This window comes from Trichomycterus rosablanca, chromosome 14 (assembly GCF_030014385.1).
Source record: "Trichomycterus rosablanca isolate fTriRos1 chromosome 14, fTriRos1.hap1, whole genome shotgun sequence".
NCBI classification, from domain to species: Eukaryota; Metazoa; Chordata; class Actinopteri; order Siluriformes; family Trichomycteridae; genus Trichomycterus; species Trichomycterus rosablanca.
Window position 1 is genome coordinate 19,505,687 of NC_086001.1, and position 21,820 is coordinate 19,527,506.

General features: G+C 36.0%; 1 protein-coding gene and 3 pseudogenes across 1 annotated transcript; all 4 read right to left on the minus strand.

Annotated features, from left to right (window-relative positions):
- The window catches only part of LOC134326942 (zinc finger protein 850-like), a 72,586-nt pseudogene extending 70,189 nt beyond the window's left edge, over positions 1 to 2,397 (minus strand).
- A 4,003-nt stretch (positions 2,398 to 6,400) lies between these two features.
- LOC134327238 (5S ribosomal RNA) lies at positions 6,401 to 6,509 on the minus strand (annotated as a pseudogene).
- Positions 6,510 to 7,290: 781 nt separating this feature from the next.
- LOC134326947 (zinc finger protein ZFP2-like) lies at positions 7,291 to 8,211 on the minus strand (annotated as a pseudogene).
- Positions 8,212 to 13,423: 5,212 nt separating this feature from the next.
- LOC134326163 (tripartite motif-containing protein 16-like) lies at positions 13,424 to 19,960 on the minus strand. Its single transcript, XM_063008363.1, has 6 exons — positions 19,373 to 19,960; positions 19,160 to 19,255; positions 18,104 to 18,337; positions 16,901 to 17,060; positions 16,596 to 16,655; positions 13,424 to 13,962 (listed from the first exon to the last, which is right to left on the minus strand). Exons 1-6 carry the CDS (start codon positions 19,958 to 19,960, stop codon positions 13,424 to 13,426), a joined length of 1,677 nt encoding a protein of 558 aa, XP_062864433.1.
- Positions 19,961 to 21,820: the final 1,860 nt, after the last annotated feature.

Below are 21,820 nucleotides of genomic sequence, written 5' to 3' on the forward strand. Positions count from 1 at the left end.
TATTATATTTGTTTCTTTTTTTATTGTTTCTTAATGCCAGAGGGTTGACAGTTTGAGAAATGATAGTTTTGTGGCATGTCTGTGATTTCTTTTTTTTCTACAAAATTAAACATTTGAAAGAACATCTTCCAAGAGTGGTGATTCCATAATTTTTGCCAGGGGTTGTACACATCACCCTGTCTCAGTCTAATCTGCAGCATTTCTCTCTCACTGATAAAAATACGGAACAAAACATGTCCCGTAACAGTTAAATTGCGACTACGACTGCAACGTGGGTTTGATGTCGACTTTTTTATTTTATTTTTTAACTCAGTAATGAAAGTTATTTAAAATTTTGCGAATTACAATTCTTTACAATACAAAACATACTTAAATAAAAGTAAAATTACAGGTTATAAAATCTACTTTAAAAAGTACAAGTACACAAAAAACTACTCAATTACAGTAACACGACTAAATGTAATTCGTTATTTTCCACCTCTGTATAAGCCAAACTATGAAAATGTGTGAAAAACAAGTATAAGTAACATCTGTGCCAACATACAAAAAAAATAATACATTTTATTTATGGGCGCCATTCAAAACACTCAAGGACACCTTACAATACAAAACATCAGTACGTAATAATCAAATACGTCTTAAGACATGTTTTGAAACTAGGGAATGAATCAATGGTGCGAATGTCAGGAGAGAGAGAGTTCCAGAGATGTGGGGCAGAGTAGCTAAAAGCTCTAGCTCCCATATGAGGTAGACCAAAAAGGAGAGAGTTACAATAATCAATTCGAGATGTGACCAGGGCATGAACAAGAACATCAGCACTTCTAGGAGAAAAGAATGGACGTAGACGATTTATGTTACGTAAATGGAAATTTGCAGATTGTGTAATATTGTTAATATGTGCATGAAATGAAAGATTGTGAGTGGAAGGAGAGACGACTGAGTTCTTCATCATCACTGAGAATTTGTTAGATTTTGAGAGAGGAGATTTTCTACCTTTAAGAAGAATTTCAGTTTTATCAGCATTTAATGTGAGAAAATTGTAAGAGAACCATGTTCTTAATTCTATTAGACAATCAGAGAGAGATGGAGAAAGAACAGTAGTCGTGAGCACAGTGGACAGGTATAGCTCGGTGTCGTCTGCATAACAATAAAATGTAATGTTGTATTTCCTAAAGATACGTCCAATGGGAAGCAGGTAAATTATAAATAGTAGAGGCCCCAAGAGAGAGCCCTGAGGGACACCACTAGTAACAGGAGTTACTGTGAACATACTGTACACGTCTAGAAATGTATGAAGAAAACCAATCAAGCACAGTATCACTAAGACCAATACATGCTAGCCAATCCAATACATTTTATTTTCAATTCACTTCCACTATTAACTGATAGCATTCACTTACATCAGGCTCTAAACCTCTTGGTTCTACCCACCATTCACTCCACTATAGATAATCCCATTATTTCCCAGTAATAGTTTAACCTAAAGATTTATACTTTTATTATTACTATTTACTTATTAATGTTTACTGTGTAATTAATGACCTATTAATTACACAGTATAATTCATTCATTGCTAAACATTTCTCCCCAACACTGTGAGCATCATTTCTGTAAAATGTGAATGCGCTGGTGTTTTTTGAGATTACTCTGTATATTAAAACTCTTTCCACACTGTGAGCACTGATATGGTTTCTCTCCAGTGTGAATGCGCTGGTGTATTTTCAGATCACTCTGTCCATTAAAACTCTTTCCACACTGTGAGCACTGATATGGTTTCTCTCCAGTGTGAATGCGCTGGTGTATTTTGAGAGCACTCTGTCCATTAAAACTCTTCCCACACTGTGAGCACTGATATGGTTTTTCTCCAGTGTGAATGCGCTGGTGTTTTTTGAGATTACTCTGCCCATTAAAACTCTTTCCACACTGTGAGCACTGATACGGTTTCTCTCCAGTGTGAATGCGCTGGTGTATTTTGAGATCACTCTGTCCATTAAAACTCTTTCCACACTGTGAGCACTGATATGGTTTTTCTCCAGTGTGAATGCGCTGGTGATTTTTGAGATTACTCTGTCCATTAAAACTCTTTCCACACTGTGAGCACTGATACGGTTTCTCTCCAGTGTGAATGCGCTGGTGTATTTTGAGAGCACTCTGTTGATTAAAACTCTTTCCACAGTGTGAGCACTGATACGGTTTCTCTCCAGTGTGAATGCGCTGGTGTTTTTTGAGATTACTCTGTACATTAAAACTCTTTCCACACTGTGAGCACTGATACGGTTTCTCCCCAGTGTGAATGCGCTGGTGTATTTTGAGATCACTCTGTCCATTAAAACTCTTTCCACACTGTGAGCACTGATACGGTTTCTCTCCAGTGTGAATGTGCTGGTGTATTTTGAGATGGCTCTGTCCATTAAAACTCTTTCCACACTGTGAGCACTGATATGGTTTCTCTCCAGTGTGAATGCGCTGGTGTATTTTGAGAGCACTCTGGTACCTGAAGCTCTTCACACACTGTGAGCAGACGTTTCCTTCTTCCTGTGTGGGACTGAGAGAGGTGTTAATGCTGACAGTACCAGAGGACGTTTGCTGATTACTGGAGCTTCTGGTGGGCGTCAGATCCTCATGTTCAGTCTTAATCTTCACCAGAGTCTCATATTTATCATGGTTGCAGCTCTTGATGTGATTGTGGAGCTGATTTTGGGTTGTAGAGGAATGTGGACACGAGGAGCAGCAGAAATCCTTGTTCAGTTCTGAAGCAGAAAATAATCAAATACATTTATAACATTATAAATAATAAATACATTTATAACATTATAAATAATCAAATACATTTATAACATTATAAATAATCACATACATTTATAACATTATGAATAATAAATGCATTTATAACATTATAAATAATAAATACATTTATAACATTATAAATAATCAAATACATTTATAACATTATAAATAATCAAATACATTTATAACATTATAAATAATCAAATACATTTATAACATAAATAATAAATACATTTATAACATTATAAATAATAAATACATTTATAACATTATAAATAATCAAATACATTTATAACATTATAAAAATTCACATACATTTATAACATCATAAATAATAAATACATTTATAACATTATAAATAATCAAATACATTTATAACATTTTAAATAATAAATACATTTATAACATTATAAATAATCACATACATTTATAACATTATAAATAATCAAATACATTTATAACATTATAAATAATCACATACATTTATAACATTATAAATAATCAAATACATTTATAACATTATAAATAATCAAATACATTTATAACACAATAAATAATCAAATACATTTATAACATTATAAATAATACAATACATTTATAACATTATAAATAATACAATACATTTATAACATTATAAATAATCAAATACATTTATAACATTATAAATAATAAAGATTGTTAGTAAATGTTAAACTGAGATCTGATGATAAAGTCCTGTACCATGATGCATCATGAATGATTATTTTCTTTAGGTTGTCCACTATGGGAGGCACTCTAGAACTCTCTGCTCGACTCTTTGCTGGATCTCTTCTCTCTGTGAATTTCTTTATACACAATACTTTAATTTTTCTTCTTGAATTCTATGTGTAATCGATCCCTTCTGTTATGTTTGTTTTGTCATTGTACATCGACCTTGAGTTTGCTGAAAGACGCTATATAAGTTAAACTTATTACTATTATTATTATTGTAGTTTGTGTGGTTCTTAACACCAGATCAGCTGCTGTCTCTATTATCATGGCTGAACAGATTCTCACAAGTTGGGCTCGACGGTTTTCTTTATTTGTATAAATAGAGATTAGAGTCGTTTGTGTGACTGTGAGGGTTTAGTGGTGCTGTTAGTGTTAGTATTAGTGATAGACACAAATAAATTCAATATTAAATGTTATTTTTACTTACTGAGTTCATCTTTATCTTCAGGTTCTTCCTTCTTCACAGGCTTCATCTGGAAACCTCCACACTGTTGGTCCTCTGGGGTGAGGTGTTCCTCAGAGGTGACGTGTTCCACAGGGATTAAAGATCCTTCACCTGAAATTCATCAATATGTGAAGAAGAAACTCAACAACTGGAGGAAACTGAAGGTTGTGGGTTTAGTTACCACAAATAAATACTACTTAGATTTAATCCAGACTGGAAGTATCAGCACTTCTACACAGGACAGTACGGTACAGTACAGGTTCTAATCCCACTATCCACATTCTCTTATTAGTTCTAATGATTAGTGACTCCACTGTACTGTACTGTACCATACTGTCTGGTAGGAAAGTGGCATCATGCTCCACATTTACTTACAGAAGTAACTTCCATCTTCTTCCTCCTCCTTTTTTATTAGTTTCTCTTGGAATCCTTCATTTTGTAGATCTATGGGGGTGACGTGTCCCTCTTCTGCTGACTGCATTATTAAAAGATCTGACAGGCAGACGGACAGATAGACAAATGTACTTTATTATCTATTAAAGATAAATCCAGGAATACTCTTTCAGACTGTTTTAACTGTTTATTTTTAATGCTGTGAGGCTGTAAACAGAGTGAAAATGTTGAAACTATTGTGGGACTGAGCAGCATCAGACAGAAAAGACTTCTAATAGAACTTTTTGGGTTGGTTTCACAGACAGGGATTAAGCCTAGTCCTAGACTACACAGCATTTTGAATGGAGATTCTCTATTTAAAGCTAAATGTAGTCCTGGACTATAAACCTTAATCCCTGTCTGGGAAACAACCCTTTGAGTTTGGTGGAAGTGGTTTTGTGTCCCAAAGTGAAATGATGAAGTCTGATGTTCTTTACATCTAGTTTCTCATCCACTCCCAATAACAGTGCTGTACTAATACTTTTAACTTTTACTATAAACCTGTAAAACAACCTGGAAACAAAGCTACAAGAACTCGCTGTTTCTATCAAACATTAAAAACTGTAAACAAAGCTGAAAATGTGACGCGTTTATATCAAAATGTTAGATTTAATAATGAATAAACTCTGAATCCGTTACAATCGACTGATTCATCGGTTCAATGAATCGGTTCATCAGTACTGAATCATGTGTGATGCTAACAGTTAGCGGAGCAGCTAATAGTTTGTTTGTTTAAATAAAACTGGAGTTAAAGCTCCTCAAATCCTCACAGTGATGTTTTATTATAAGCTCTAGTTTTATTATTAATTAGAATGTGGTTATAATTAAATATAAGGGTTATAATTAAATACATATTTTACTTACAGATGAGGCTCTACAGTACAAACACAGCAGCTTCTTCTTCTTCTTATGATGTTTAATGGCAGTTGGCAGAACAACTTAAGACGCACCAGCGTCACCAACTGGACTGGAGTTGAACAGCAGCTTAGCAGTAAAACATCTCCATTAGCCCTGTATCTCTCAGCTACAGTGTTGGGGGGAACGCGGTACAGTCACGTGATTACTTTTTATCTGGAACGAAGTCATGTAACGCGTTACAGTTACATATTTGTAATGACATTACAGTTACTGTGATGAGGGATGAGTCGTTCCGAACGAACCGATTCTATTGAACGACTCTTTGAAATGAACTAAAAGAACCGAGTCGCTCCTTTAGTATAAGGACAAATAATTAAGGAATAAACTTGTTTAATGATGTTAAATCTGATTGGATCATGGTGTGTATGTTTTAAAGCAGAAACAAACACAGGCACATCTCTACACAAGAGAGGATTTTTCTGAAACTAAATAAAGTAAATAAATGGAATTTGTTTGTAGATGTGATTCCAGTATACAGTATTTGTTTGGGTTTAGAATGTAACGTGAAAGTAAAGTAATGAGGAACGAGATTACATTTTCCAGGATGTAATGAGTAAAGTAATCCCATTACAATTTTAGTTAAGTAATAAGTAATGAGTAATGGATTACTTTCGTGAGTAACTACCCCAACACTGCTCAGGTAGCTTTAGAGAGGACTACAGTCAGTCCTAGACGTTCTTCCAAGCAGTTTCTCTAATGTCATGTTTTGTTTTCCAACTCACACATTCACACCAGTAGAAGCTTAAAAATAACACTACAAACCAACTAGTCTATAAGCACAAGAGGATTCATCTTTATAGACGGTGCTGTTTATGCTTTTACACTTTAAAATATGGGAAGTTTTTTTTATTAAACAAACACAACGGCAACAATTAATAATTATAAAAATAAAATAATAATAATAATAGTAAAAGTATTAACTTTAAAAGTCAGTTGAATGTGTTTTACTGTAGTAAGAATGAAAGTATGAGCTGATCTTTGTCTCATTGTGTAGCTTTGATGAAGAAAAAGCCGCTGGGTCAGTGTGTAACAGGAGGTTTGGAGTGAAGGTGGGTGTGTGTGGATAAAAGCTTCCAGCACCTGGTATTCCCAGGCGGTCTCCCATCCAAGTACTAACCAGGCCCGACCCTGCTTAGCTTCCAAGATCGGGTCTTCTCAGGGTGGTGTGGCCATAATTGAGAGAGCTGTATGCAAGCTGCTTCTTATAGACGTTCGTCGTTCAGCCTTTCACAAAGAACAAAGACTCATGATGATAGAACAATGCAACACTGTTCAGTCCACAGCCCTCCATTCACACCTTCTCATGTACATTCTGGTTGAGGACAGTTCTTTATTTGCTAAGTGGAAATCATCTAAAGACTAGAATTTTGGAGTGTAGACCTAGAAGTGTTAAAGTAAGAGGCTATTCATTTATGAAAACTTAGCATTCTTAATATGAAGAATTTTTGCAAACACCATAAAGACCAGGGTAAAATTCTTCCACTTGAAAGTAAAAGTTGTTCTGTGTTTATTAAAGTAGATTAAACTTGAATAATGAATAAAAACAGATTCAGATCTGAGGTTGGTACATTACACCACATTACATTTGACGATTAATGATCATATTCATACCATCAGGTACATTTGATAATTGAAGAAAAACAGTTCTACTGTATATTTGAAAATGAAACACGACTTCAGTCACAATAACGTAACTTCTGTGTGACTGTACTGGTGTCTATTAAAAATGCTGCTTCCAGTAAAACTTCATCTGCACTATAAGCAGCAGTTTGGGTCATCCTCTTATGTGAATGCGCTGGTGTGGTATACTTAAAAGATATTCCTTTCACTAAAGTTATTTTCAGTGAACTGTGATACGACCTCTCTCCTGTGTGAATGTGCTGGTGTTGTTGGAGAACATAATATGCAATAAAATACTTCCCACACTCTTAACAGTGATGTAGTTTTTCTATGTGAATACGCTGATGCTGTTTGAGATTCTTTTCATGAGCAAAAATCTTTCCACACTCTGAGCAGTGATACAGTTTCTCTCCTGTGTGAATACACTGGTGTACTTTAAGGACACTACTTTGAGTAAAACTCTTTCCACACTCAGTGCAGTTATACGGTTTCTCTCCTGTGTGAATACACTGGTGTACTTTAAGGACACTACTTTGAGTAAAACTCTTTCCACACACAGTGCAGTTATACGGTTTCTCTCCTGTGTGAATACGCTGGTGTTTTTGAAGGGTACTATGTTCAACAAAACTGTTTCCACACTCTGAGCAGTGATACGGTTTCACTCCTGTGTGAATACGCTGGTGTTTTTGAAGGTAACCCTGTTGAGCAAAACTCTTTTCACACTCTGAGCAGTAGTACGGTTTCTCTCCTGTGTGAACACGCTGGTGTTTTTGGAGGTTCACCTGTTGAGCAAAACTCTTTTCACACTCTGAGCAGTGATACGGCTTTTCTACAGTGTGAACACGCTGGTGTACCTTAAGGTCACTACTTTGAATAAAACTCTTTCCACACTCTGTGCAGTTATACGGTTTCTCTCCTGTGTGAACACGCTGGTGTTTTTAAAGGGTACTATGTCCAGCAAAACTCTTTCCACACTCTAAGCAGTGATACGGTTTCTCTCCTGTGTGAATACGCTGGTGTTTTTGGAGGTTAACCTGTTGAGCAAAACTCTTTCCACACTCTAAGCAGTAATATGGTTTCTGTCCTGTGTGAACACGCTGGTGTACTTTAAGAGCACTACTTTGAGCAAAACTGTTCCCACACTCTGAGCAGTGATACGGCTTCTCTCCTGTGTGAATACGCTGGTGTTGTTGGAGATTACTCTGCGTTGTAAAACTCTTTCCACACTCTGAGCAGTGATATGGATTCTCTCCTGTATGAATGCGCCACACTCTGAGCAGTGATGAAAGTTCTACATGTTTATGCTTTGATAAGACTGTAGAAACTGTTTCCTTGGAAAGCAACAGAAACAAAGTAAGAAAGTCAGTTCATTAGCATTACTATTAGCATTAGCCATTAGCATTATTACTACATTAATACCACAATAAGTAATAAAAACATTAAATTCACTTCACGTCTAAGTGAGAATCTGAATTCAAAAAACATCAGGACCAAATACTTATAAATACTGCAGATATTAATAATTAAATAACTATAAATAATTTGATATAAATAAAGATATAAGAGATCTGACTTTCTCAACATCAGTCCTGCACCAAGCAAATCTAATCCAGTTCATGACAGGACTAATAATTAGCTCACAAGTGTAAATCTTTGGTGTGCTGGGAGTAAAAAAGGCTTCATAAATCACCACAATTATGAGCATAAAGCTATTTTAAACAGTCTAAATATATTAACCTGATAATATTAAATAACATAATAAAATAAAAACAACAACAAATGCAACATAAATGTAAAAGAAACAAACAAGAAAACCCTTTTACCTTCCTGTTAGAATCCTGGCAGCCACTTTAACAAAGCTGGTGTCTCCAGCAGGTCGTTTCTAATGAAGAACGTGCAGAAGATCCTTCTTACCAAGTGACTCAGCTACAAGTCTAGAGTTTAGTCCTTAAATAGAGCTGAGGACAACGACCCAAGACCAGTTCAAAACTCTGCATTGGTCAATCATCAGAGAACCATTCACACCTTCTTGTGTGAAGTACTAGCTCATTATCTATGGAACGTGTGCAAATGAACTAGATGGAGCCACAAAGCATGATGGGTGAAGTCAAACTACACCTATTTATCAAAGCAGAGAAGTTATTTACATTTAATCCTAAACACAAACAAGGAATTGAAAGTTTTTTCTGTAAAGTGAAATGACATGAACTTAGATAAAGCTTTTATGATAAGAATCTAAGTCATGTAAAATGCTGTATGTATATTTGTGTGAATTAGTTTCTACTGTATATGAGGAACAATAAGAAAACTATAAGAGGAAACAGATTTGATCTGTATTTATGATGTAGAAATATTTAAGTATTATTAATATATATATAAGAAATATTTTAAGCACTTTCTACATTCTGAACAGTGATACGAGCTCACTGAGAAAAGATACAGATTAATAAAGAGAAGGAAATAAAAACCTGAAAATAAAAGCTTTACCTTCTGTTGAAATCCTGTTAAAACTGCTGAGAATGAGAGCAGTTCATAACTAAAAGATAACGGACTGTACTTGTACTCGGTCTGTTTACCTCCAGCAGCGACTGCCCCAACCTTATATGCAGTTGATTTGCATAACGACCGATCACCTGTCATTGCATAACAATGGAACTGGTGATCAGGCCCATATGCAATTCACAATTGGGGTAAATGTGTGTCTTTTTGTAAGAAACACACATGGCCATTGTAATTAATGGTCATTGTGAATTGCATATGGACCTGATCACTGGTTCCATTGTTATGCAATGGGCGATGTTCGGTCGTAAACATAAATAAAATTGAATTAAAAAACAATATCAAACAATAAAACAACAAAACCCTTTCAATGGATAAAATAAATAGAGAAGAAAATGATGAACTTGAAAAAAATGAAAACAACAGAATTTGAACAATGCAAACTAAACCTTTCTATAAACGTTTACTAGGAAAAGTGAAGGTACAACCTAAAGCTAACACATACTACAGCTACAGCTTACAGCCACACCTGAATCAGATAAAGACAGACCATGGGAACCAGGTGATGATTGCAAGCAGGATGATTGCTGAATATTAAAGGCAAATACACATACAGTGTGATATACAGTATCACATCATGACCACAAGTTTTTTACTGATATGTTGACAGTTTTGAAGAGGAAATACAGACTACACAACAGTCTTAGACTCCTAAGATTATATATGAAGTTATAAAATTAGAATAAGTACAAATAATCATAAATACAGTACAAAGTAAAAAGATGTATTGTGAGCTAGTGTGAAGAACGTTTTTTTTCCAGATGTTCTCCTTGATTGCATGAATTTGTTAAATCACCAGCACACTTAATTTAAAATAATGAAGTGTTGATTAACCAAACTAGGTACTGGATGATAACCACAAATAATATTAAACTATACATTCACATACAGAAAAGCACTACTTACTGTATTAATGTTGGTTGTAGCAGAGAGTGGACTTCCAATCCCAAAGGCTAGACCTGACCAACATGAGTTATACCCAGACAGTGGACCAGACTGACAGCAATTCAACAGGAGGCAAAAAAGGACTTGAGGACGTGAGGAGTGCATCAACTCTGTTGCATTTGGAAAGCATGGCAAAATTCCAGAGGGGAAGAAGAGGCTGGATAAATCCAAAGTGAATGGAATACTAAGTAAGTATCTTTTAGCTTTCTCATTTCATACTGAAGCAACCTTAGATGTATACAGTGTGAGTAGCAGTCATTACATTGTGTTCAGTATAACCAGCATAGCAGTGCTGTGGATAGATGTGCTGTAGACTCTTAGTACTCATTTATAAAGCCAATCACTGTACATACGTTCATTTAATTTTTACTGCAGCTTATACCATGATCTGTGGTAAACTGCATGGATGGGAACCAGTTGAGAAAGACAAACTGAAGAAAGCCGTTATCAACAAATGTCGTATCAGGTCCAAGTCAAAGGCTTTATAAAGGAAGGGAAGAAAAGGACTCGAGGTGCTGTTTTTGGATACAGAAAGCCCTTTGTCTTTACTACCTACCGTGTTTTGTGTCCCTGATCCATCCAGCATTTGTTTATTTTGAGTTAAATTAAGACAAAGTTCTACAGTTTGTCTCAAATTAATCCTGTTGTTGTGAAATCTTCTTAAATTCAAAACTTTTCTAGAGAAAGTTTTATTCCTTTGAACAAATTGCATTATCCAAGAAATAATGCTTGAATCAAGCACGACTATCTTTCATAGGAACCAGACACTTTCATTAGGTAAAATTACTTAAAACTAGTTAAAACAATCATAAAATCATGACATATATGGACTAGATTTAAGATGATTTCACTTGTGAAGATGTGATGTGTGTTATGAACATAAGCTTTAAATTGATATTAGCTAAACATTTTAGACTGTTTTCTGAAGTGTTTATATGGTGTCAATAACTCAGTTGCTTTAGATTCTATCTGATTTATTATTGTAAGTTGTTTTGTTGGGAATATTGTGTTACTACTACTGTCAGCTGTATAATCCATTTATCTGTTGTATAATGATTGCAGTCCCACACTACATACTGCATTCTTAAATATTTGCTACTGTTCAGTTGTATTTAGTTGTACATTTTTCAGCACCTGAAATTGTACTTCAGCTGTTATTTCTGTAATATGTTATTTTTACTATGCAAAATTATTTCTTTCAAGAATAAAAGGTAAAACTGATTGGACAGTTGTTTGTGTTGATTGAATTGAATGTGTTCAATTAGGGTTACAAAGCTTTAGTTCTTAACTTCTGAATGATTTTGCTAACTTTAAAAAGTGGAACTTTTGGAGAATTGTTAAATAAAAATAATATGATATAGATAAGATAGAACTTTATTAATCCTGATGGAAATTGTTTCATTACAGCAGTAAAACACAGAACTCTACACAGAACTCTACACATGTTACACAACCATAGAATATACTGTAGATCAAAACAGTAAGGGAGGGATATACAGGGGCACCGCTACAAATATGGAGTAAAAAACAGTATACTGTATCAATAAAGTATCCAAATACACATTTATTATTACCATTATAATTACCACTACCATTATCACCACTATTATCAACATTATTACCATTACTATCACTAGATTATTAATAACAATAATAATAATGACAATAACAAAATGTGACGGCAAATTTGGGGTCTAGAAAATGAAGTGACTTCAGTGAGTAAGTGGTTTACGTTCAAGGAAAAACAGCCCTAATCAGTCCAGCAACATTAGATCTGGCTGTCTCAACTGTGAAGAGACTCGTTGTAGAGTCTGATGGTGGTAAGTAAAAAAGATCATTAAAGATTTTATGGATTTTACTGTTTTACTTCAAAACAAAAGAACCAGATCCTGAACCAACCCCAATTTCTGAACCCAGCCATAAGATTAGAATATAAAGGAGCAAAAATCAACAGCTAAAAGACGTTTTATATGAATTTACACCCGGATTTTTACCCACACAGGCATGCACTGACTTAATGAAATAAAAGAAGTAAAAATAAAAAATAAAATGGAAATTAAAAAATAATATCAAAAATAAAACAACAAAACCTTTTAAATGGATAACAGAAATTAAGGAGTATAAAACAGTGGAAGACAATTATGAACCTGAAATAAAAGTACAAATAAAAATGAAAACAATAGAATTGTTACTCAAATATTATTGTAACTCAATTCATAATGTAATAATACAGACCCTGTAGTGGTGGTCTTGTTTAAAGAATGGATGAAAAGTCTGGGTTGTTCTCAAACATACCACATTTGTATGGTATAAAGTGAAAGATTTCTCCTGGAGAAAATAAACATTACATTGTAATAAAATGTAATGTTTCTCTCTATACAGGCTCATCGTGGAGGCAAATTGGTGGATAAGTGGGCGGGTCTAAACTGTTGTAGGCTGAATGAGCAGAGATAAACTGATGTAGGCTGAACGAACGTACCACAATACAAATAACTATTTCTGTGAAAGAATCAAATCCCCTCTGAAACCATCCACACGTATCGAAGTTCTGCTGTATTATTCCTCACCATGTGCTGGTTTCACTTTTAAACTTGTGTTTTACAGCTCAGGAGAAATCAGGTGAGAATCAGCTTCTCCAGGAGAGTCTAAACACCTCATGTGGCTTAATGTACTAAACAGCCTAGAAACACCAAACGTCTCTCAGTTATTACTGCTTATAAGCGCTCGATACTGCTGAAATGACCAACCTGTGGTTCAAAAGGAAAATGATCATTTTTATAATAAGATTTTTCTTATAATAGACTTGAGAAGAAAGAAGTTTAAGGTAAAAATAATCAGATTTACAATTTTGTAATGTACACAAACTTTAAATATTCAGTTTGTCGTTAATTTAGTTCTGAAGGTCTTAAAATGTTTCCTTATTAAAAAGAAAATCTTCCTACATGTATCACTGCCTCAATCACTGCCTTAATTTGTTAAATCTGACAGTTTTACTTTTGATCCTAAACAAAGATAAAACCCCGGGTAGAGGAGCTGAGTGAACGTGGTCTGAACTCTGTGGAGGAGCTTCATTGTATCAGAGACGCTGTAGAAGAACAGAGTTCCTGCCTCATAATCCACATACACTCCTATTCTAGCGGAACTCGACATTATGGGAATTTTAGTCTCTTTCTGATTGTGCCAGAATGAAAATCTGGATGGAGAACAGAACAAACTCCAGGACTGATCATTACGTCCAAACACACACTCACCACCACCTCCCTTCCTGCTGATGCTTTTATATGACACTGCTATATAAACCCCATAATCCCCACTTAAATCAACCTCCCAGTAACAGCATCCACTCACACTCTCTCTACACACAACCTGGAAACAAAAACTATCAAATCTATCTGGATGATCAGGATACGACTGTAATGTTCCACTCCAGGTCACCACTTTGTTCTCCTCAGACAGACGGAGGTTTTTATTTACTGTGTTTGGATCCAGTGTGAACCGACAAAAATCTGGAAAGGAAACACAAAACAAACCAATTAACATAGAAGAGAGAGAGAGAGAGAGAGAGAGAGAGAGAGAGAGAGAGAGAGAGAGAGAGAGTGTAACGCGTGGGCTAGGACGAGACAGAGGGGCGGACACACACGCAGAGATGTACTTGAACAAAACTTTAATAACGAAACACACGTAATACACAGGACAGACAAACAAAGCAAACCAGACTAAACTAGGCTAAACCAAACAATGAACTTAACTAAGTTAATCAAAACTAAACCCAAAGGAACTAAGCTAAATGCTAACAGGAAGAAGCAAAAGCTAAACAGACAAACAGACTAAACAGGCTAACGGGCTAAACAGGCTAACAGGGTTAAACAGACTAAACATGCTAACATGGACGACAGGCTAACGAGGGCTAAACAGGCTAACACGGACTAAACAAGCTAACATGGACTAACTAGACATGAACAGAATTAACAAAACAAACAAACCGAATGAGACGGACCTGAACACGGCGCACGGCGCACGGCGCACGGCGCACGGCGCACGGCGCACGGCGCACGGCGCACGGCGCACGGCGCACGGCGCACGGCGCACGGCGCACAAGGCACATAAAGAACAGCCACCTGCCATACAACCAGAGTCAAAAATAGTTCCCAAAGTCTGTGTTCCAGCTCACCTCTTAAATAGGGGGCAGCTGGAGCTAATTAGTCACAGAGAACCAATTAGGAAAGGGGGTGTGGCAGGAGACTGAGGAGAGAGAGAGGCGTGGCACAAAGGAGCGTCAGAGCACACAGAGGCTCAAAGTGTGACAGAGAGAGAGAGTGTGTGTGTACAGTGTGTGTGAGTGTATGAGAGCGAGATAGTGTAGGCATATGTGTGTGTGTATTTGTAAGTAAAGGTGTGTGTGTGTGTATTTGTATGTAAAAGTCTGTGTGTATTTGTATGTAAAGGTGTGTGTGTGTGTGTATTTGTATGTAAAGGTGTGTGTGTGTGTGTGTGTGTGTATTTGTATGTAAAGGTGTGTATGTGAGTGTGTGTATTTGTATGTAAAGGTGTGTGTGAGTGTGTTTATTTGAATGTAAAGGTGTGTGTGTGTATTTGTATGTAAAGGTGTGTGTGTGTATTTGTATGTAAAGGTGTGTGTGTGAGTGTGTGTGTATTTGTATGTAAAGCTGTGTGTGTGTGTATTTGTATGTAAAGGTGTGTGTGTGAGTGTGTGTGTATTTGTATGTAAAGCTGTGTGTGTGTGTGTGTGTGTTTGTATGTAAAGGTGTGTTTATGAGTGTGGGTGTGTGTGTATTTGTATGTAAAGGTGTGAGTGTGTGTATTTGTATGTAAAAGTGTGTTTATGAGTGTGTGTATTTGTATGTAAAGGTGTGTGTAAGTGTGTGTGTGTATTTGTATGTAAAGCTGTGTGTGTGTGTGTGTGTGTGTATTTGTATGTAAAGGTGTGTTTATGAGTGTGTGTGAGTGTGTGTATTTGTATGTAAAGCTGTGTGTGTGTGTGTGTGTGTGTTTGTATGTAAAGGTGTGTTTATGAGTGTGTGTATTTGTATGTAAAGGTGTGTTTATGAGTGTGTGTATTTGTATGTAAAGGTGTGTGTGTGTGTGTGTGTGTATTTGTATGTAAAGCTCTGTGTGTGTGTTTGTATGTAAAGGTGTGTTTATGAGTGTGTGTGTATTTGTATGTAAAGGTGTGTTTATGAGTGTGTGTGAGTGTGTGTATTGGTATGTAAAGGTGTGTGTGTGTGTGTGTGTGTATTTGTATGTAAAGGTGTGTGTGTGTGTATTTGTATGTAAAGCTCTGTGTGTGTGTTTGTATGTAAAGGTGTGTTTATGAGTGTGTGTATTTGTATGTAAAGGTGTGTGTATTGTATGTAAAGGTGTGTGTGTGTGTGTGTGTGTGTGTGTGTGTATGTGTATGTAAAGGTGTGTGTGTAAGTGTGTGTATTTTGGTCTTGTTGTGTGACTTATTTAACGCAAAAAATCTCCTGGATCACAGAGGCATGATCACTTCCAGGATGGGGCAATAATACATGTTTATGTATTATTGTTTATTATTATTTAGTTTTAGGTTGCCTGTACACATTTTAAAAGTAATTTGATTCATTTTTGATATATTTGTTTTGCATTTCAAAAGTGTTCTCTTTAAAGTGTCCTGTAAGCAAGGAATAGAAATGTACAGTTAGTTTTAAGAGACATATGTCTTATTTAATCTTAAGCTTTAATAAAGAGAAAAAATATTCCTTATCCGATTAATCGCTAGAATAATCGATAGAATACTCGATTACAAAAATAATCAATAGTTGCAGCCCTATTCAAGGGCACATTAATGTCTTATCAAGGAAAACATGCAAGAAACCACAGGATAGCTTTAGGGCTAAAAATGTCTGGTCATCAGTTCATGATTTAAAGATTAAATACAACACAACAATTCCAAATAACAAGAGCAGATATTTGTTGAAATAAAGTTTAGGTTTTGGACTTAAATCTCAACTTGGACTCAAATCTGGACTTAAACCAAAATGAGCTGCTGTAGCATCTGAACTAGTAACGTGACAAATATGTAAAAATACAGATAACTGGGGGGTGCAAATACTTTTTCACTGCACTGTGTATGTTTGTGTGCTTGTGAGAAACTTACATTGTAGAAAATCTTCTCTGATTTCAGGTTCAGGAGATGAAGTAATCCGGACTTTCTTCACTGCAGAAAGAGTCAGTACAATCACTAATCACAGTAAATACATATATACACCAGAAACTGTCACAGGTACAGGAAGTAAGAAGTATTTCATTCAACCCTGGACTTACTGTGACCAGGACCAGTACTGGGTTAATGAGTAACTGAATGATGTTGTTGGATGTAAAATGTTCATGTTGGTGGATTTGATTGTTTTGTTTGAGTACCGAAGAATTGGAGACAATGGAACACTGAGGGCTTGAACTCACCTTCATCTGGTATCTTCTCACACTGCTCTTTCCAGAATTCTTCTACTTTCTCTCTCAGCTGAGATACAGACTTTGTAACATCATCAAATGAGAGGAAAGGACTGATTGTGATGGCGGCTGATTCTGCAGATCCAACAGGAGCCGAGAGAGACTGAAAATTCTAAATCCAGATAAATAATGTTCACAGAGAAACAACAAGATGATGGTGAATCACAAATGATTCAACTAATAAACTAATAAACTTGTGCCTGTAAAACTGTTGAAAATAGTAGGTACAAGGACAATTTAACACTACTGTGAAGATTGTAAAATGTTCCAAAAACATCTTAAACAGATAATCCAGCTGTGTTTGGGTATAAAAGAAGCATTCAGGTATAGACCAGTTTTTATGAGCAATGACTCTAAAATACATTATTAAATAATCCTACAGTTTAAACACAACATTCATCATCAAGCAACACCAGCCCTGTTATTTCACTACCTGTCCACTAGAGGCACCATTACCTAAATATTGATCCTAATCTTTTATTGTCTGCAGTCACATGTTTTCTGTTTGTCCTCGTTTCTAAAATCAAACCCTAAACAATTGTTCAGGTTCCTGTGTGTCTTTTCAGACAAAAATATTGTGGACTATGTATGTATTGTGTTAAACAAGGTCAAACTTGTTCCTTTAAATAAGACTTTAAAAGAGTTGCTGCTATTTCAATTTATTTCTGATTGAGAGAAGTCAGGATTGCACATCTGTGTGCTTTTAGAGGTCTAAATTTGTTGACCTTAAATTTACTTAATTTAGTTTCGTAATCATTAGAACAAATGCACAGCAGCACCTACAATTTGATCCCTCATCGATAGCCAAGTCAAAACACTTCACCAGAAGATCAACATATTATTAGGACTCACCTGTACACAGTTTAAATAGAACTGCATTCACTTCCTTCTCAGGGGTGAAGAGGTTCATTTATTCAACCAATGGATTAATACCATTACAATACATTCTCAGATACCAGCTGCCCCTTTTCCCTTTGGCTGGCAACCAATCAGATTTTCACCTGTTATTTCCCTACCTGTCCACCAGAGACCGCCATCAATGTTTAATCTAATCTCTCATTATCTGATATCAAGTAAGTTCTTACTATTACTCAACTTTTTAATTTATTACTTGGACTGGTGCAGCAATAATATAATTATTTGTAGTGCTGTTACCTGGAGGAAATGGACGGGATCCTCTGTGTGTGAAAGCTGTTCCAGTTCAGCATCTTTCCTGTTCAGCTCTACAATCTGCTGTTCCAACTGCTTCAGGACTTTTTCAGCTCGACTTACTTCTGCTGTCTCTCGATCTCTGATCAGATCTTTTAGCTCAGAGCATCTTCTGTTAATTGAGTTGATTAGTTCAGTACAGATCATCTCAATGTTCTTCACTGCTGTCTGTGCAGAACACTGTGAGAAGATTCAGAAAGAGGAAACATTTCTCACTTAGATATTTGTCCATCCTTCACATTCATATGTAGCTACTGGCCAGACTAAGACTTTCATCACTCATAGCTTGGTGATGGTCTTAAATGGCTTGATTTTTCATACCCTGGTAAATGTTACCATCATCATCATGTCCACATGATGCAGTATTTGATACTCTACTTCCCAAATATAAGAAAGAGTTCCAGTCTTCTACCTTCCACCTTAAACTCCAGCACTTCTTCAATGTTCATCGTCATTTTACTGCATTTATCAGCATGTTATATTTCCTCACAGCTCTTTGATACAACACACCTGCTCCTGTATGTCCTTAATTCAAAATTATATGTGTGGATTAAATCTAATAAAATTTAAAAACACCATATATACCGTAAAATGTGCTGGTGGTAGCATACTGTTACATAAATTATTTTGAGTACCAGGAAACAGCAGCCTGGCCAGGACTGGGAAATTCAATGTAGTGATGTTCTCAAATCTTTACCAGAAATCTTATACAGTCATTTATGTTTAAAAAGCAACAATTAATAATTTTTTTTGGGTGGCCCAGTCAAAGCCCTAATATGATCTTATCACCCTTATAATTATTAGCACAACCTGAGAATTGCTGTACAGCATCAATCACCAACTAACCAGGCAGAATTTAAAGAATTTTTTAAAATTCATAAACAAAAATGCTCCAACACTTGCAAAGTTACCTGAGATATAAAATATCTAATTTTTAATGGAGATTGGTTTAATAGAGGAGAGTCGGACTGATCCTAAGAGCTTTTTGTTTATAAAACTTACCTTGTGAGACTTCACAGCGTTTATCAGCTCACAAAGTTCCTTCTCTCTGTTCTGGATTTTCTCCTGGAATTTTCTCTGGATCTCCAGCAGCTGCTTCTACAAAGAATAACAATTCAGAATTTACTTGTATTGTGTACAAGCACCACATAAACAACGTCAGTGTAAATGCTAATGAGTTGTTACTTGTTAAAGAGAGCTGTATAATATTTTTACCTGTTTCTCAGTTATTTCTGCTGCAGCTGATATTGTATCATGTCCTTTATGATTGTCTAGCATACACAACATGCAGATACACTGCTGATCAGTACGACAGTTAACCTCCAGCAGTTTATCAAGCTGAGAGCAGATCAGATCCTGGAGTCGTCTGGAGGCTTTAACCAGCTTGTGCTTCTTATAAGCAGGAATTCGATAATGAGGCTGAAGGTGAGTTTCACAGAAAGAGACCAAACACACAAGACATGATTTTACTGCTTTGTGTTTTCTCTCTGTACAGTAATCACACTCCACATCTTCAGGTCCAGCAGAACAGTGACCAGGACATGGAGCTTGAAGTTCTGTTTTCTTCAGTTTCTCCACAACTCCAGCCAGAATTGTGTTTCTCCTCACAACAGGTCTTGGAGTAAAGGTTTTTCTACACTGTGGACAGCTGTGTGTTCCCTTATCATCCTCCTGATCCCAGCAGTTATTAATACACACCATACAGAAACTGTGTCCACATGATGTAGTTACAGGATCCTTCAGCGTTTCCAGACAGACTGAACAGCTGAACTCGTCCTGAGTTACTGAAATTTTGGACTCCATTTTTCTACACGTAAACAGAAACACCAGTAAACACAGCAAGTTATTTACAGCAGCTCAGACTTCCTGGTTTAGTTCGTGATTGTTATGTTCAGTTTACGTTTCTCGATTTTTGTACATTTTTAAAATGTTTGATTATCTACTGTACTCATGCTGTGGGAATTTGTATTGTGGTTGTAGTAAGTAGTACAAGTCAGTAGTTAACTAATACAACCTTCGTCTTATCAAAATTTGCGTTTCTTAATTTTTGTACATTTTCTATATTTTATTATTACTGTACCTTTACTGTAGTACATTTTATGATTCGTTACTGTACCCATGCACTTTTATAATGTGGTTGTAGTAACTAGTACAAGTTGTTGGTTACTATGAAATATGGTTATATGAAATTTTTTTTTTTACTTTCAATTCTTTATTACTGTACCTATACTGTAGGGTTTGTTTCTGTAATTTAAGTGTAGTGGGTGGTACATGTCACTAGGTAACTATTGCATCGTTTATTATATTAAACTGATTGATTTTAGAATGGTTGACACTATACATTTTGACTGTACCCTTTAGGACTGTAGGACTTTATACAGTTGTATTGAATGGTACATGCCACTGGGTAATAACTACACCTCGGCTTCATGCACTTTGTAGACGCTCCCTTAGCACTTCCTTATCATTTCAACGCAGATGAACCTCACATTTACAAAATAACAGAAAATAAACATTTACAGAAAAAACTTTTAAACATATTTGATTGTAGTTTGTTCCTTGTTTACTGCAGAATCAGTTAATGCAGTTTCACTCATTTTTGGATGTTTATTAGAACGGCTTCCTGGTTTAGTTCGTGAGTAGTGCTGGACAATAATTCGATATCGATATATATCGCGATAGAAAATGTTTCAATAACGGTGATATGATTTTTAAACAAATTCGAACGATATGCATACGTCAGTGCGTGATGACGTACGCCATAGGCACGAAGCCAGTGCTCAGCGTTACCGCCGATTACACTCCGCTACAACACGGTGGATATTAGCGGCTAAATGAGTTCAACAGCTGTGAGTGAACGAGCATCCACAGTTAAAAAAGAAGCAGTAGAAATAGTTGATAAGAGAGGAAAGACTACACTCTTTTTTTCTGTATTCTTTAAGCACAACACCTGATATAGCAAATTCTGCAGCAACTCTTAAGCACTTTTTATATTCTTTATCCTGGTTGAGCACTTTTGTTCGAAAATGTTTACATACAAATAATAATCAGTCCATGTTGTGGATTAACCCTTCTGTCATGTTCACCTCCCGCCCCTTACTTTAGTGTTCCCGGTCAAAATTGACCGGTCTGTTTTAACTGCTCTTAAATTAGCACAAAAACCATTTTTCACCACCAAATTTTTATTCAACATTCTTTAGCTGTGATCAATGTCTTAAAGTAGTGTTTAACATGAATTTATAGAATTAGACATAAAATAACTGCAGTGAAAATACAAAATGAACATGTAATGTAAAAAATAAATTGAAAACCAAAGACCAAACTCAACATGAAGTCGTGTGTGTGTGTGTGTGTGTGTGTGCATGCGAATTCATGCACATGTGTGGCATGTGACACTCAGGTCAGAGTGGGCCTTGCAAACATAGGCATCACATTTGCAGCATCTCAGGCTTGTTTTGTTGTCTCTAGGGGCACAGAGCTCACAGCGCTTCCTTTTCCGCCCATGTCCTTGTTGGGGGAGAGCAGCCAGGGCAGCGGCTGGGGCTGGGGCTTTCACACTCCTAACCAGACTGGCAGAGGCTGGTGTGCGGGGAATGTACACCTTGAAGGAACAGCGACCTCTGAAAGGAACCAGGCGCTCATCAACCGTCACCTCAGGGCCTG